At 40.8% G+C, this 12885-nt stretch overlaps 1 protein-coding gene across 6 annotated transcripts in view; it reads right to left on the reverse strand.

Moving 5' to 3' along the window:
• Positions 1–12885, reverse strand: part of ADAMTSL3 (ADAMTS like 3) — a 381778-nt gene that overhangs the window by 304436 nt on the left and 64457 nt on the right. For all 6 annotated transcript variants that reach the window (XR_003507318.1, XM_027520883.1, XM_027520878.1 and 3 more), the window contains exon 3: positions 12531–12650. Coding sequence is in view for 5 of the 6 variants with exons in the window: in XM_027520883.1 (XP_027376684.1) it covers positions 12531–12650 (120 nt within the window). In the remaining variant the exon portion in view is untranslated. The remainder of the gene's footprint in view (positions 1–12530; positions 12651–12885) is intronic.

Genomic DNA, 12885 nt, shown 5'->3' on the forward strand with positions numbered 1-12885 from the left:
TTAAACATCAGATTTTTAATGTCAGTTTTATTGGGTTGGCCAAAGAGTTCATTCAGGTTTTTCCACAAAATGTTACAGAAAAATCCGAACAAACTTTTTGGCCAATTGAATATCCATGGTGTTATCCATCTTGTAAAGAAAAAAGTTAGGACCTACAGGTCAGCTAACACATCTCTAGATTACCTTCTCTTTGACAATTCTGTCCCTCTGAAATTAATGCAAAAAGCCTAGTCCTGGGTGGTCTTTTTCAATTTGAGATCCAGAGAAGTACACTATTTTTGAATTTTTTATGCTGAGTTTCCATTGCTGACATAATCTGAAAAATTAATCTCAGCATGTTATGGCTCAGCTGAGGGATGGCAGGGGCGGGGGGGGGGCGGGCATCTGACAGCCAAATGGTGCCCCTGTTCCCTTTTATATTTATGTTGCTGATTGTTTTCAAGTTGATGGATCACCCAAAGTGATGGGTTTTACTTTCAAGGAAATCTTTCCCAAACCAGACTGCAAGTTCTCAGGTTTTGAGCATTACTGCAAGGGAACATTTCCAGAAGGTCCTCTTCCCAAGGTCAAACATGTCCAGCATCAATTTTTAATAAGCTTTTCATCACAAAATTATCCTACTAAATGATTTAACATGAACAACTTTAATGAGTATTGCAAATTACTGCTTCAAACTAACACTTTATTGATTAGCATTTGTATCAATAGATAGATATTCATGTTCACATTACAGTATGAATTTCACCCAAATGTAGGGTGAAAGGAATCAATGCGTGTGGGTTTATGTAAGGGAAATTGAACACGTGCACATAAACATCTCCCAAGGCTGAATCCTGCAGACATCTGTGCTCTGTAAAGTGGAAAAAAGGAAAAGGTTTCCATAGGAAAATAAAGTTTCTCCATAAAAGACAAAAGTAAAGGTGAGGTCTTCTGCCTTATTAGTGAAGTTCTTTAAAGAAAGACAAGAAAAGAAATGACCCACAAGGCATAGAACTTGGTGGTCGCTTATTCAGTGTGAGTCTTGAATATATTCATTCTCTAATCTTTTCCATTTATTAAAACTGCCCCCACCCTTCAAAGTATTCCAGTATTGCTAGCCACTCCCCCTGAGTGACCCTTCCTCACTATTTAGAAAGAATATTTATCATGTTTTAATGATCAAAGTATTGTACAGTCATCTGTAGAAAGCCTAGAGAATATACTTAAAAGAAAATTTTAAACATCCATAATTCTGCAGTCCAAAGATAACCACTGTTAACAGCTTGGGGTATTTCTTGGTGTTTTTCTTTCTGTCCACATATGAAAAAAACTGGAGACTTCTATGATTTTGTGACCCAATCTTACAATCTATGGATATGATGTTAATGTTTCCCATGCTATTTTGAAAGTGCACATATAATAAAAATTTTGTAATGGTCCATGTTAGAAATCCCATAATTTATTCAACCATTTCCTTATGGTTTAATATTTAAATTGTTCCTGGTTGTCACATATTATGAATAATGATGAGATCAATGTATTTTGCATAAAACTTTAAAAAAAACTTAAAATATTCCCTTGACTAATTCCCAGAAAAGACATAAGTTGGCTAAAAGTAAACATATTTTTAAGGCTCCGAATAAAGATTACAAAACTGCTTATCAAAAAGCATTGCACGTGTTATTATTCAATAGCATCACAGCCTAACCTTTTGTGTCACAGTTGCCAGCACAAGGTTTTCATAGTTTTCCTTTTTTAAAGTAAAGTTGAGGGGGATGTTATTTGGTCATTGCTTGGATTTACATTTTATTGATTACAAGTAAAATGGGGTTTTTCCACATGAGTTAACAGGTTTTTTGCTTTCCTTTTAGAAGAATAAATTATTTTCCTTTACTATTTTCTTTACTTTTTCTTACAAAGTATTTTACACAGCATTTTAACATAATTTGTATATTTTATTTTCCTTTAACTTTTCATTTGAATGATTTTCAGTAAATATACATTTTTAAGCCTTCCTAATAGTCAAACCTACCAATACACTCTATTTTCCATTCATTCTAAGTTTCTCCATTAGAAATTTGAGAAACATTTACTTTTACAGTCTTATTATGTTTTTATGGTTTAATTTTTATTTAACTCTTCAATCCATATGGAATTTATTTTGGCATATGGAAAAGACTTTAAATTAACTTTCTCTAAATAGTTAACCGACTGTTCTATACCACATGTTGAATACAGTAAATGTGTACATTTACTGAAAGTATTTGAGACTATAAGTTTACCTCTCAGTATAGATTGTAGTTAATTATGATTTTTTGATACAGTATTCTCTTTTTGGTTATTTCCTACAAAGTGTGTAATTATATTTCTCATGTCCTCTTTGGCCAATAATTGCTTTAGGAGAATATTTTTAAATGTCCAAGAGTTTATACTTTTTGTCTTAAAAACATCTTGTCCTAATGTTTATTTGGATTATTTAGATTCCGAGAACTTGGGCTACATTCATCTCCATATGCTACTTTTTCTACATTTGCATTTCCTAAATTCTAAGATGCTGCTTCTCACTTTTTTAAAAGATCAGAATGCAATATAATTAACACATATATTAGCGATATTTGTGGATTTTCTTCACAAAATCTTTTAGTAAATCAAAAGTGACTTATAGCATTTATTTAATTTCTTCTTCTCTTCCACTCAATCTCTTCTGTCATTTGTGAGTACATATTAATAAGTTAGCTCTCTGAGATCTGTATAACATAGCTACCATCTTCTTCTCATCAATTTTATTACCCTGTCCTTTTCCTCTGTTACTAAGTTTCTGAAATTTATTTTCATAATTTGATTTTCTGTGAAACCAGAATGCTTAATACTGACTACATCTTGATTTCTTTGAAACTGTGTGTGTGTGTTTGCTCACCACTCTTTGCAGCCCCATGGACTGTAGCCTGCCACGCTCCTCTGTCCATGGGATTCTCCAGGCAAGAATACTGGAATGGGGGCCATTTCCTACTCAAGGAGATCTTCCCAACCCAGAGATCAAATTGGCATCGATGAACAAGGATTTGGGGAGAGGGGAGGAAGCAGAGGAGGATGTTCTAAGCAACTGGGACAATTTGTGTAAAGACACAGATGGAGAAGAGCCACATGAATGGACACACAAAAGCTTCATTTAACCAGACTTAGACTTCCCTGGTGGTCCAGGGGTTAAGAATCCACCTGCCAATGCAGAGGACGGTCGATCCCTAGTCAAGGAGCTAAGATCCCACCTGCCACAGGGCAACCAAGCCCATGCGCAGCAACTACTGAGCCTGAGAGATACAACTAAGACTTGACACAGCCAAACAAATAAATAATTTTTTTTTAAGTTTTGGCTTTTTTTCCCAAACTTATTTATTTTTAATCAAAGGAAAATTGCTTCACTGGCCTCTGCCATATATCAACATGAGTCAGCCATAGGTATACATGTGTCCCTTCCACCTTTAACTTCCCTCCCACTTCCCACCCCTTCCCACCCGTATAGGTGGTTATAGAACCCTGGTTTGAGTTCCCTGAGTCATACAGTGAATTCCCAATGGTTATCTATTTTACACATGGTATATGCTTCCATGTTACTCTCTCGAAAAACCCAGGCCTGGAAATTTATTGCAAGACAATGCCAAGAGAATGTCCAGATGGGACACCCTAAGAGCTACACTCTTGTTCCCCACTGGCTCTTAGAATGACCCACCAAGCACAGTAGCCAGCAGCACCTCAAGCTCAGGTCCACTGATCTCAACTCCAGCCCAACAGTGCACAGAAATGTCTGGGTTGGAAAGCTGAGTGACCACCTATCCCAGTTTGCCTGGATGATTTCAGTCCCAAGAAAACTGGGACAGTTGGTCACCCTACAAAAGTGGGCGTGAGACTTATATTAAAAGTATCATAAAAGGTTAGATAGAAAATAACACTAGAGACAATTTTAAAGATATTTATGATTTCTTTATTTGGCTGTGCTGGGTCTTAGTTGTGGCATGTGGGATCTTAGTTCCCTAACCAGCGATTGACAACATGGAGTCTTAGCCACTGGACCACCAGGGAAGTCTCTGTGGACACTTTCAAGGTACTTTTCCAACTGGTCTCGGGCATCCACGTGCCAGAACCACCCGCCTACCACCTGAACAGCCCTCAAGAGACCTCTGCTGCCCAAAGTGCACATCCAAGAAATACTGTCCAGAGTGACACAGCCTCAAGCACGAGCAGACAAAAGCATCCATGGAATGACCCAAACCTCCCAGAGCCTTAGCCCCTCAAGAACCTCTTTGCAAGCCATGCCTGTACTTTTGTGCTGTAGGCCAGGACTTGCCCAACCAAAAACAACATTTCCAAACTCCAAATCAGCCAATCAAAACATAATGCTTAAAATCCCTCATGATAGGGTATAAATTCCACTATTGCCTGGACATCTAGCCCTTTCAACTTCAGCTTGCAGAGTCAGCAAAGTCTTTTCTGGCCTGACATGGCTCTCTCACCCAGCCAGCGAATCCACTCACCTTTGTCTTATAGCTCTCTCCATCTCTGTTCTTCCTCCCTGACAAGAGAAAGAAATAATATGCTTCCATCCAGTCTTCTACCTGCCACTTAGTCCCCATCCTCATAGCAAGCCCGAAAGGCTAGCTTCCTGGCCCTAGCCCTGCCTTGGTCCAAGACAGCAGACACCACTAAAATCCACTCACATTGCTTTGCCTGAGGTGGAAGAGACCACAGTAGATTGTGAACCCTGACATTCATTTAAAAGAAACTTGTATTTTGTAGCAGAGAAGAGGAGCCCAATGGCTTTCGTGTGTGTGTGTGTGTGTGTGTGTGTGTGTGTGTCCCAATAAAGTTTTATTTACAAAAACTTAAGGCTCAGATGGTAAAGCGTCTGTCTGCAACGCAGGAGACCCGGGTTCGATCCCTGGGTTGGGAAGATCCCCTGGAGAAGGAAATGGCAGCCCACTCCAGTATTCTTGCCTGGAAAATCCCATGGATCGCGGAGCCTGGTAGGCTACCGTCCATGGGGTCGCTAAGAGTCGGACATGACTAAGTGACTTCCCTTTCAAGAGTGGGGCAGGTTTTGACCTGTAGGCAGTACTTTGTAGGCTACTGATTTAAGTGACTTATTCAAGGTCATAGGTCTGATGAATATCAGAATTTGGATAGAATTCAGATCTCCTGACTTCCAATGTGTTTTTCCATTCTGCTATGTTGTTGCCTTTATAATTTCTTTTGCATTCATCACACACTACCTTGTTTTATTATTAATCTTATAAGGCTACTTATGATCTTTTGGTAGTCCAAGAGGCAGTGGACATCCAAGGATTGAGGGTGACACAGTAGAGCGATTAGAATAACCTAGTCTCAAAGTGCTTGAAGACCTAGTACCTCCTGGGCAGGAACAGCTCAGACCTCAGAGAGAGGAGAAATCTGGGCACAAGCAGCAAGGGCTGCACTGGGAACTGTTTGGAACTTCAACAGCTTGTATCTACCATTTAACTCACCTGATGAACATAATTTGAAAAATTACCCAGTACCCAAAAAATGAGTCAAAGAAGACAGCATTAGAAGAGGAAAATGTCTGCATGGTTCAAAAGCTCAACTGACTCTCCATTAACCAATCTTTTTCTTTAATGCTTGAGAATGAGCTGATGTGCAAAAAAACTCCATGATAACGAAATTCAGAGTGCACGTATACCAAAGTGAATCAGAGCAGCACATACGACTACGTGTGCAGTATTCATGTACCTGCAATGTGCCTGAATTAGGAATCAAGTACAAGTCATTCCAATTAATGTGTTCCTGTCTTCTAGCATCAATCTAAAGAGAAAGCAAGCTCGTGGTCTAACTCTTTGGAATACTGAAGGAGCCTAACTACATTTGACCAAGATTACTCACTAACAAAGGAATGAACTATTCAAACTCAAATGGCTCGCTGCTTAAAAACATTATACACACAGGCCAGAAACAACAAAGAAAACTCTCCTATGCAGAGAACATGTGAGCTGCCCATTTAGATCCCCAGAGACACTGGCAATGTCCTATAGGTTCAAGGGTCGTGTCCATCTCCCTTCATGAGAAACTTCAGAAGCTGGTATATACTTCCCAAGTTAAAAACTATTATATGAATAACTTGGGAACATCAAGTGATATTTCTGAGGCCTGCCAACAGTTTAACCACAGTGAAGTTCCCGGCCAAGATATTCATGGAAAGTTCAGAAGAAGTTACTTTGAGAAAGATGGACTCGCAGCAAACAGATTTCTTGTCCTTAGGAAGAATACATAAATCAATACTCAAACAAGCAAAATGAAAATTCAGTTTGTTCATAATCATTGAAGAAAAAAGACATTTAGAAGTTTAGAAAGAAGACTCCACAAAGAGTTCATTATTAACATGTTATTGTTACGATGCATATTAAAAATTCATTCAAACATTGCTCTCATACTTTTCCTTCCCACAGATTAGATGTAAAAAATGTCTTAACTGAGCTGCAGGGCAAAAAACAGACACTTGGCTTTGCTACTTCTTGGCTGTGTGATCTTGGGTAAGACACTGTTCCTCTCTGGAGCTCCACTTCCTCACCTGAAAAAACAGAATCCCTAAACTTCCTTCCAACTCTGTCATTCTATAATCCCAGGGCCACACATCCTCTCTGCTGATGGAAATAGTAAAGAAAATACAAACTGAAGTAGCATTTTGCAACAAGAAATCATACAAGTAGGCAAAGAGTTAACTTAATGATGACGTTATTCTGATTTTTGACAAACAGAGAATTTTACAATCCTAGAGTTTTACAGATGTAGAATGATCAAACTCTGAATTTGACTTCAGGAAAGGAAAAGAAATTCTTGAAAATAATGCTGTCTAAGGTGAGAGGGGGTATGGAGGAAGGAGATGCTAGAAGTCAGACTTTAAGAGCTAAAAGGAGGAGGAAAAAGCAGCAGGAGAAAAGCAGAATTTGGAAATCAAGTAGTCACTGAAAGCAATGGTAGATGAGAGCATAGGTGACAGTGATTTTAACTTGAAAAAAAAAATCTTGAATCCACTTAAAGGTGGGCAGAAAGAGACAAAATAAATACCAGATCGGTCAGTGACAGATGGTGACAGGAAAGAAGAGACGTTGGGTATAAAAAGCATAAAAGGATCTCTGCACGGGACTTCTCTGGCTGCCCAGTGGTTAGGACTCCATGCTTCCAATGCAGGGGGTTCAGGTTCTATCCCTGGTGGGGAAGCTAAGATCCCACATGCCTTGAAGCCACAAAACCAACAAAATATAAAGGGCCTCTGCAACACAAAATCCAGGTGGTTCTCTCCCAAATGTCCATAAGCTCACATTAAAACTTACTCTAGGTTAATTAAGCTCCAATACTTTGGCCACCTGATGCCAAGAGCATCAGGTGGAAAAGACCCTGGTTCTGGGGAAAATTGAGGGCAGGAGGAGAAGGGGACAAGAGAGGATGAGATGGTGAGGTGGCATCACCGACTTGATGGACATCAGTCTGAGCAAACTCCAGGAGACAGTGAAGGACAGGGAAGCCTGACGTGCTGCAGTCCATGAGGTTACAAAGAGTCAGACACGACTCAGCAACTGAACAACAAACAGTTAATTCCAAATTCTCAAGGAGTTAAGAATGAGCTCATGAAGCAGCTCATGAATTTGAAATTATTCCCTTGGATCTGCTAAGGTCTCCAAAGCCCTATTCACTGTAATAGTGGTGGTGATTTAGCTGCTAAGTGGTGTCCAACTCTTACAACTCCATGGACTGTAGACCACCAGGCTCCTCTGTCCATGGGATTTCCCAGGCAAGAATACTGCAGTAGGTTGTCATTTTCTTCTCCAGGGGATCTTCCCAACCCAGGGATCAAACTCAGGTCTTCTGCATTGCAGGTGAATTCTTTACTGATTGAGCCACCAGGGAAGCCCACTATAACAGTCAAATTGGGATTTTTAGGAAAAGAGATAATTTTTGACATGATTCTTCCAAGAGAAGCAGCTGGGTGTATCTCAGAGTGGGACAGCCTAAAGTTTAGAATGTAAGTTTCAGTTTTTTCACATAACCATCTGGGTGTCCTTGAGTAAGTCATTTGCATGTTCAGAGTGTCTGTTTCCTTGACTCTTGAAATGCGGCATTTGAGAAAAGGCTCCACCAGCTATAAAATCCTATGATTCTCTAAGTAATAGTTTACTGCATCGCTGGCATGACTGCCTTGATCATCAGCATGATCCAATTAACACTCTGCAACGTAGAATATTTCTGTAGTTTTGAAAAGTAGACTATTTAGGACAGGAAGGAGTTTGGAACATGAAATACAGTCACTTTGTTTTTCAAAACAAATGAGGGGGCTTCCCTGGTGGCTCAATAGTAAAGAATCCGCCTGCCAATGCAGGAGACATGGGTTCCATCCCTGGTTCAGGAAGATCCCACATGCCACGGGGCAACTAAGCCCATGCACCACAACTGCTGAGCCAGAGCCCTAGAGCCCAGTGCTCTGCAACAAGAAGCCACCGCAATGAGAAGGCTGGGTACCGCACCTAGAGAGCAGCCCCTACTCATGGCAACTAAAGAAAAGCCCGCACACCAACAAATACCCAGCACAGCCAAAAATATTCCTTTTTAAAAAAAATGAGGACTCTGAGGTCCAAAGATGCTGAATGACTTTGTTAAATTAGAAGCCAATCAGTGGCAGAAGCAAGACAAAGGCTGCCTGACTAGTCCTGCCTGCACCAAAATGCATGGCTACCAGTTGGCTTTAGGATGGCATACTTCACTAGAAGCTGCCCCAGGCCCCTTATAACCCATAGTGCGCTTTTTATGTGACTCATTAAACACACCCTACATCACAGCTGGGCTTTACTGGCCTCGGGGCTCTTAGTTTTCCAGACATCTAATCCAGGGAACATTGGAAGAGTGACCTGAAGGTCGTCATGAAAATACACCAGAATCAAGTACTTTAAAAAGTCCTACAGGGTCATCGAAGACAGCAAGTATCTGCACACTGTCTGCCCACTTCCCATTTGATCAAATGAGTATTCGACAGGCGGAAGCTCCTGGTGAACCCAGTCCTGACCCGCAACTTCAGGAAGCAAACAGCAGCCTCCACAGCATAAGCACTTTGTCACTCTGGCTTCAGGCTGCTGGGACAGTGGGATGGCTGCCCTGAAAACCTCTGAGAGACGACCTGGGGATTTCTGTGTAGGAGCGATGATGCCTGCCACGCAATATGCTGCCACCTGCTCCGAGATGAGACAGTTGGTTGCAGATAGCACAAGGTAAGACATTAAAACCTGAACTACATCGGATCCAGCAACCTGGTTGTATCTCTCAGATATCATAATGTGGGAAAGAAGTTGAACACAGATGAGTGCGTGCTGTATGATCCCATCAAAGCTGGGTCATTTGTAGAGACATGGATGGACCTAGAGTCTATCATACAGAGTCAAGTTATAAGTCAGAAAGAGAAAGACAAATATTGTATATTAACATATACATCTAGAAAAATGGGATGGATAAACCTCTTTGCAGGGCACAAATAGAGACAGAGACATGGAAAACAAACAAATGGACATCAAGTGGGAAAAGAGGAGTGTGAAATAAATTGGTAGATTGGGATTGACATACATATACTGTTGATACTACATATTAAATAGATAACTAATGAGAACCTACTGTTTAGCACAGGGAACTGTACTCAGTGCTCTGTAGTGACCTAAATGGGAAGGAAATCCAAAAAAGAGGGAGTATACGTATATGTAGAGCTTCCCTGGTGGCTCAGCGGCCAAGAATCCACCTGCAATGCCGGAGACACAGGAGACTCAGGTTCAATCCCTGGGTCAGGAAGCTCCCCTGGAGGAGGGCATGGCAACCCACTCCGGTATTCTTGCCTGGAGAATGCCATGGACAGAGGAGTCTGGTGGGCTACTGTCCATGGGGTTGCAAAGAGTCGGACATGACTGACGCAACTGAGCATGCACGCACGTGTGTACATATGACTGATTCACTTTTCTGTACAGTGTAAACTAACACAACATTGTAAGGCAATTACATCCCAATTCAAAAAAAAAACAGAAAAAATAAAATAAAAACCAAAATGAATCTATTACAGTGATAGAAGTCAGACTAGTGATTACTTCCTGGGTGACAGATATTGACCAGAAGGGGTCCATGGAGCTTCCTAGGGTGGGGGAATGTTTAATTGCTGGATCTGGGTGATAGTTACACAGGCATAAAGATATTTAAAAACTGGTCAACTTCTACACTTCAGATATGGGTGTCATTTACTATATGTATGTTATACTTTTAATAAACAGTGAATTTAACATATTGTGTGCAGACCCTTGATATGAATGGAGAGTATGCTTCTTCCTTTTCTTTTCCATAAGAGTATCTGACATTCTCCGAATTGAATCTTCATAAATAATATTACTAGCAATAACAATAGCTACATGAAGTACTTTTATGCATCAGAACCTGTGCAGACAGACATAGGAATTACCTGAATTATCTCCTTTAATTCTTAAAACATTTCCGTGAGGTTGACCAATACCATCATATATCTCACAGATGACAAAACTAAGGCACAGAGAAGTGAAGTAACTTGTCCAAAGTCACACAGCAAGTAAAATATCAGAACTGAAATTCAAACCCAGAGCAGTCTGACTCCTGAGTCTATGTTCTTAACTTTTTGTCACATTTGATGGTATGTTGCAGGAAGGGGGAAGTTTTCAAACTGAGGAATATTTTATCTAACTTTTCTCTGATATTACAGTGCAGTTTGCACACTCAGTATGAAGAGGAAAGAGGATCCAGGCTTGGGCTGATAGGTTAACAATTCTCTAGTTGATTACATTCTTGAGATTCATTCAACAGATACACCTCGTTTAGTACAAATGCCTCTTTTTTTTTTTTTTTTTTGCCTTTAATAGCAGAGGGTAGGTGCTATTATTGGCTTGTTATAGTTTGACTTTGTTCCTTCAGTGAAAAGAAACACAGTGGCAGCAACACAGAATGTTTTCACAGGCTATCCACTGGGCCCTCCAGAACACTGTGTCCTAGGACAGAATTTCCACCGCGTGCCACATGCTTTTAAGGTCTGCCTTAGGCTTTTTGGAAAGACTGAAGGGGCTTACTTTCCTCTTCAGATAGCTTTTATATTGTTATGATATTAAATATAATTTATCTGTAGGAGCTGGAGAAGGCATTAACCACTCTTTAATTAAAAAACACAAAGCTCGTGATTTTCCAGACATCCTCTTCTAGCCTTTACTGGCTCCTCAATTAGTTTCTCTGAAGCTTTCCTATGAAAACCTATTAAATAATTAATTCCTCGATTAAAAGGAGACATAAATCATAGCTGAAGCTCCAACACTTTGGCTATCCGACATGAAGAGCTGACTCACTGGGAAAGACCCTGATGCTGGGAAAGACTGAGGACAGGAGAAGAAGGGGCGACAGAGGATGAGATGGTTGGATGGCATCACTGACTCAGTGGACATAAGTTTCAGCAAACTCCAGGAGACAATGAAAGACAGGGAAGCCTGGTGTGCTGCAGTCCATGGGGTTGCAAAGAGTAAGTCACGATTTAGTGACTGAACAACAACAAATCATAGAGTCTCTAAAAATCCATCCAGGAGAAAGGGCAGAAAGCAACTTGATGGTTTAGCCCCTCTTAGCAACCAGGCCCAAAGCGTTAACTGAGGTGTATATTATGAAAATGACTTCCCAGGTGGATCAGTGGTAAATAATCCACCTGCCAATGCGGGAGACGCGGGTTCAATCCCTGGGTCAGAAAGATGCCCTGGAGAAGGAAATGGCAACCCACTCCAGCGTTCTTGCCTAGGAAATCCCCATGGACAGAGGAGCCTGAGGGGCTACAGTCTGAATGGCCACAAAAGAGTTGGACATGACTTAGCAACTAAATAACAACAACAAGACATCAGTGTAAATGAAGAATGAGAAGGCATAGTACCAAGGGCGCAGTTTTGCTCTCTGCATTCCAGCCAAGCTCAAGTCTTGTTCTCCAGTGGGATTTTGTGCAGTGATTTAAACACACACCCATGTGCACACAAGCACACTCACACAGAGACAGGCATCTGTTTTACTTTCTGGAAAATGGGCTTGAAAAAGGTAAGTTTTGGTACTGGTCAAAAAAATTAAATAAGAGCTCAGAGGGCAATGAAAGCAAAGCTTAATCAGAAAACAGAACTTTTAGATAATTTCAGAATTACATGATGAATTTGGCAATAGCTAAAATGAACAAATTTAAATATTTATTTTCATATTTAAATATTTCCAATGAAAATCAGAGACCGTGTCTCTCAAGCCAATGCCACAACCAGAACAGGAGCCATACGCTGTGCAGGAAGCTGCATGCAAGCGTGGGCAGCCCGGGGTTTCAGGGTCCTTCCTGATGTCACCGGTCTATTGTACTAGTTGTGCCGAGGAGGAAATAGAAAGATTTTGAAGCTATTTTTGAGAAACTGTTTCCTGCAACTGGCAAATGGCAGAGCCAAAAATAGGCTCTCCAGTGAGGTTCTTACCTGGTCGTCATAGCGATAAGTGAGGAACTGCTCCCCGGTCGTGTCCTCCAGAAAACTCCCCTGAGGGGAAAGTGCAAACTCAGGAAGGAAGTAGGCCCCAGGAGACTTCTCTGCTGTGGTCTGAAAGACAAGATTGCTTGGTTAAAAATAAGGCCTCAGTAAGGACTTTTGGGCTCCAAAATCACTGCAGATGGTGACTGCAGCCATGAAATGAAAAGACACTTACTCCTTGGAAGGAAAGTTATGACCAACCTAGACAGCATATTCAAAAGCAGAGACATTACTTTGCCAACAAAGGTCCATCTAGTCAAGGCTATGGTTTTTCCTGTGGTCATGTATGGATGTGAGAGTTGGA

This window comes from Bos indicus x Bos taurus, chromosome 21 (assembly GCF_003369695.1).
Source record: "Bos indicus x Bos taurus breed Angus x Brahman F1 hybrid chromosome 21, Bos_hybrid_MaternalHap_v2.0, whole genome shotgun sequence".
NCBI lineage: Eukaryota > Metazoa > Chordata > Mammalia > Artiodactyla > Bovidae > Bos > Bos indicus x Bos taurus.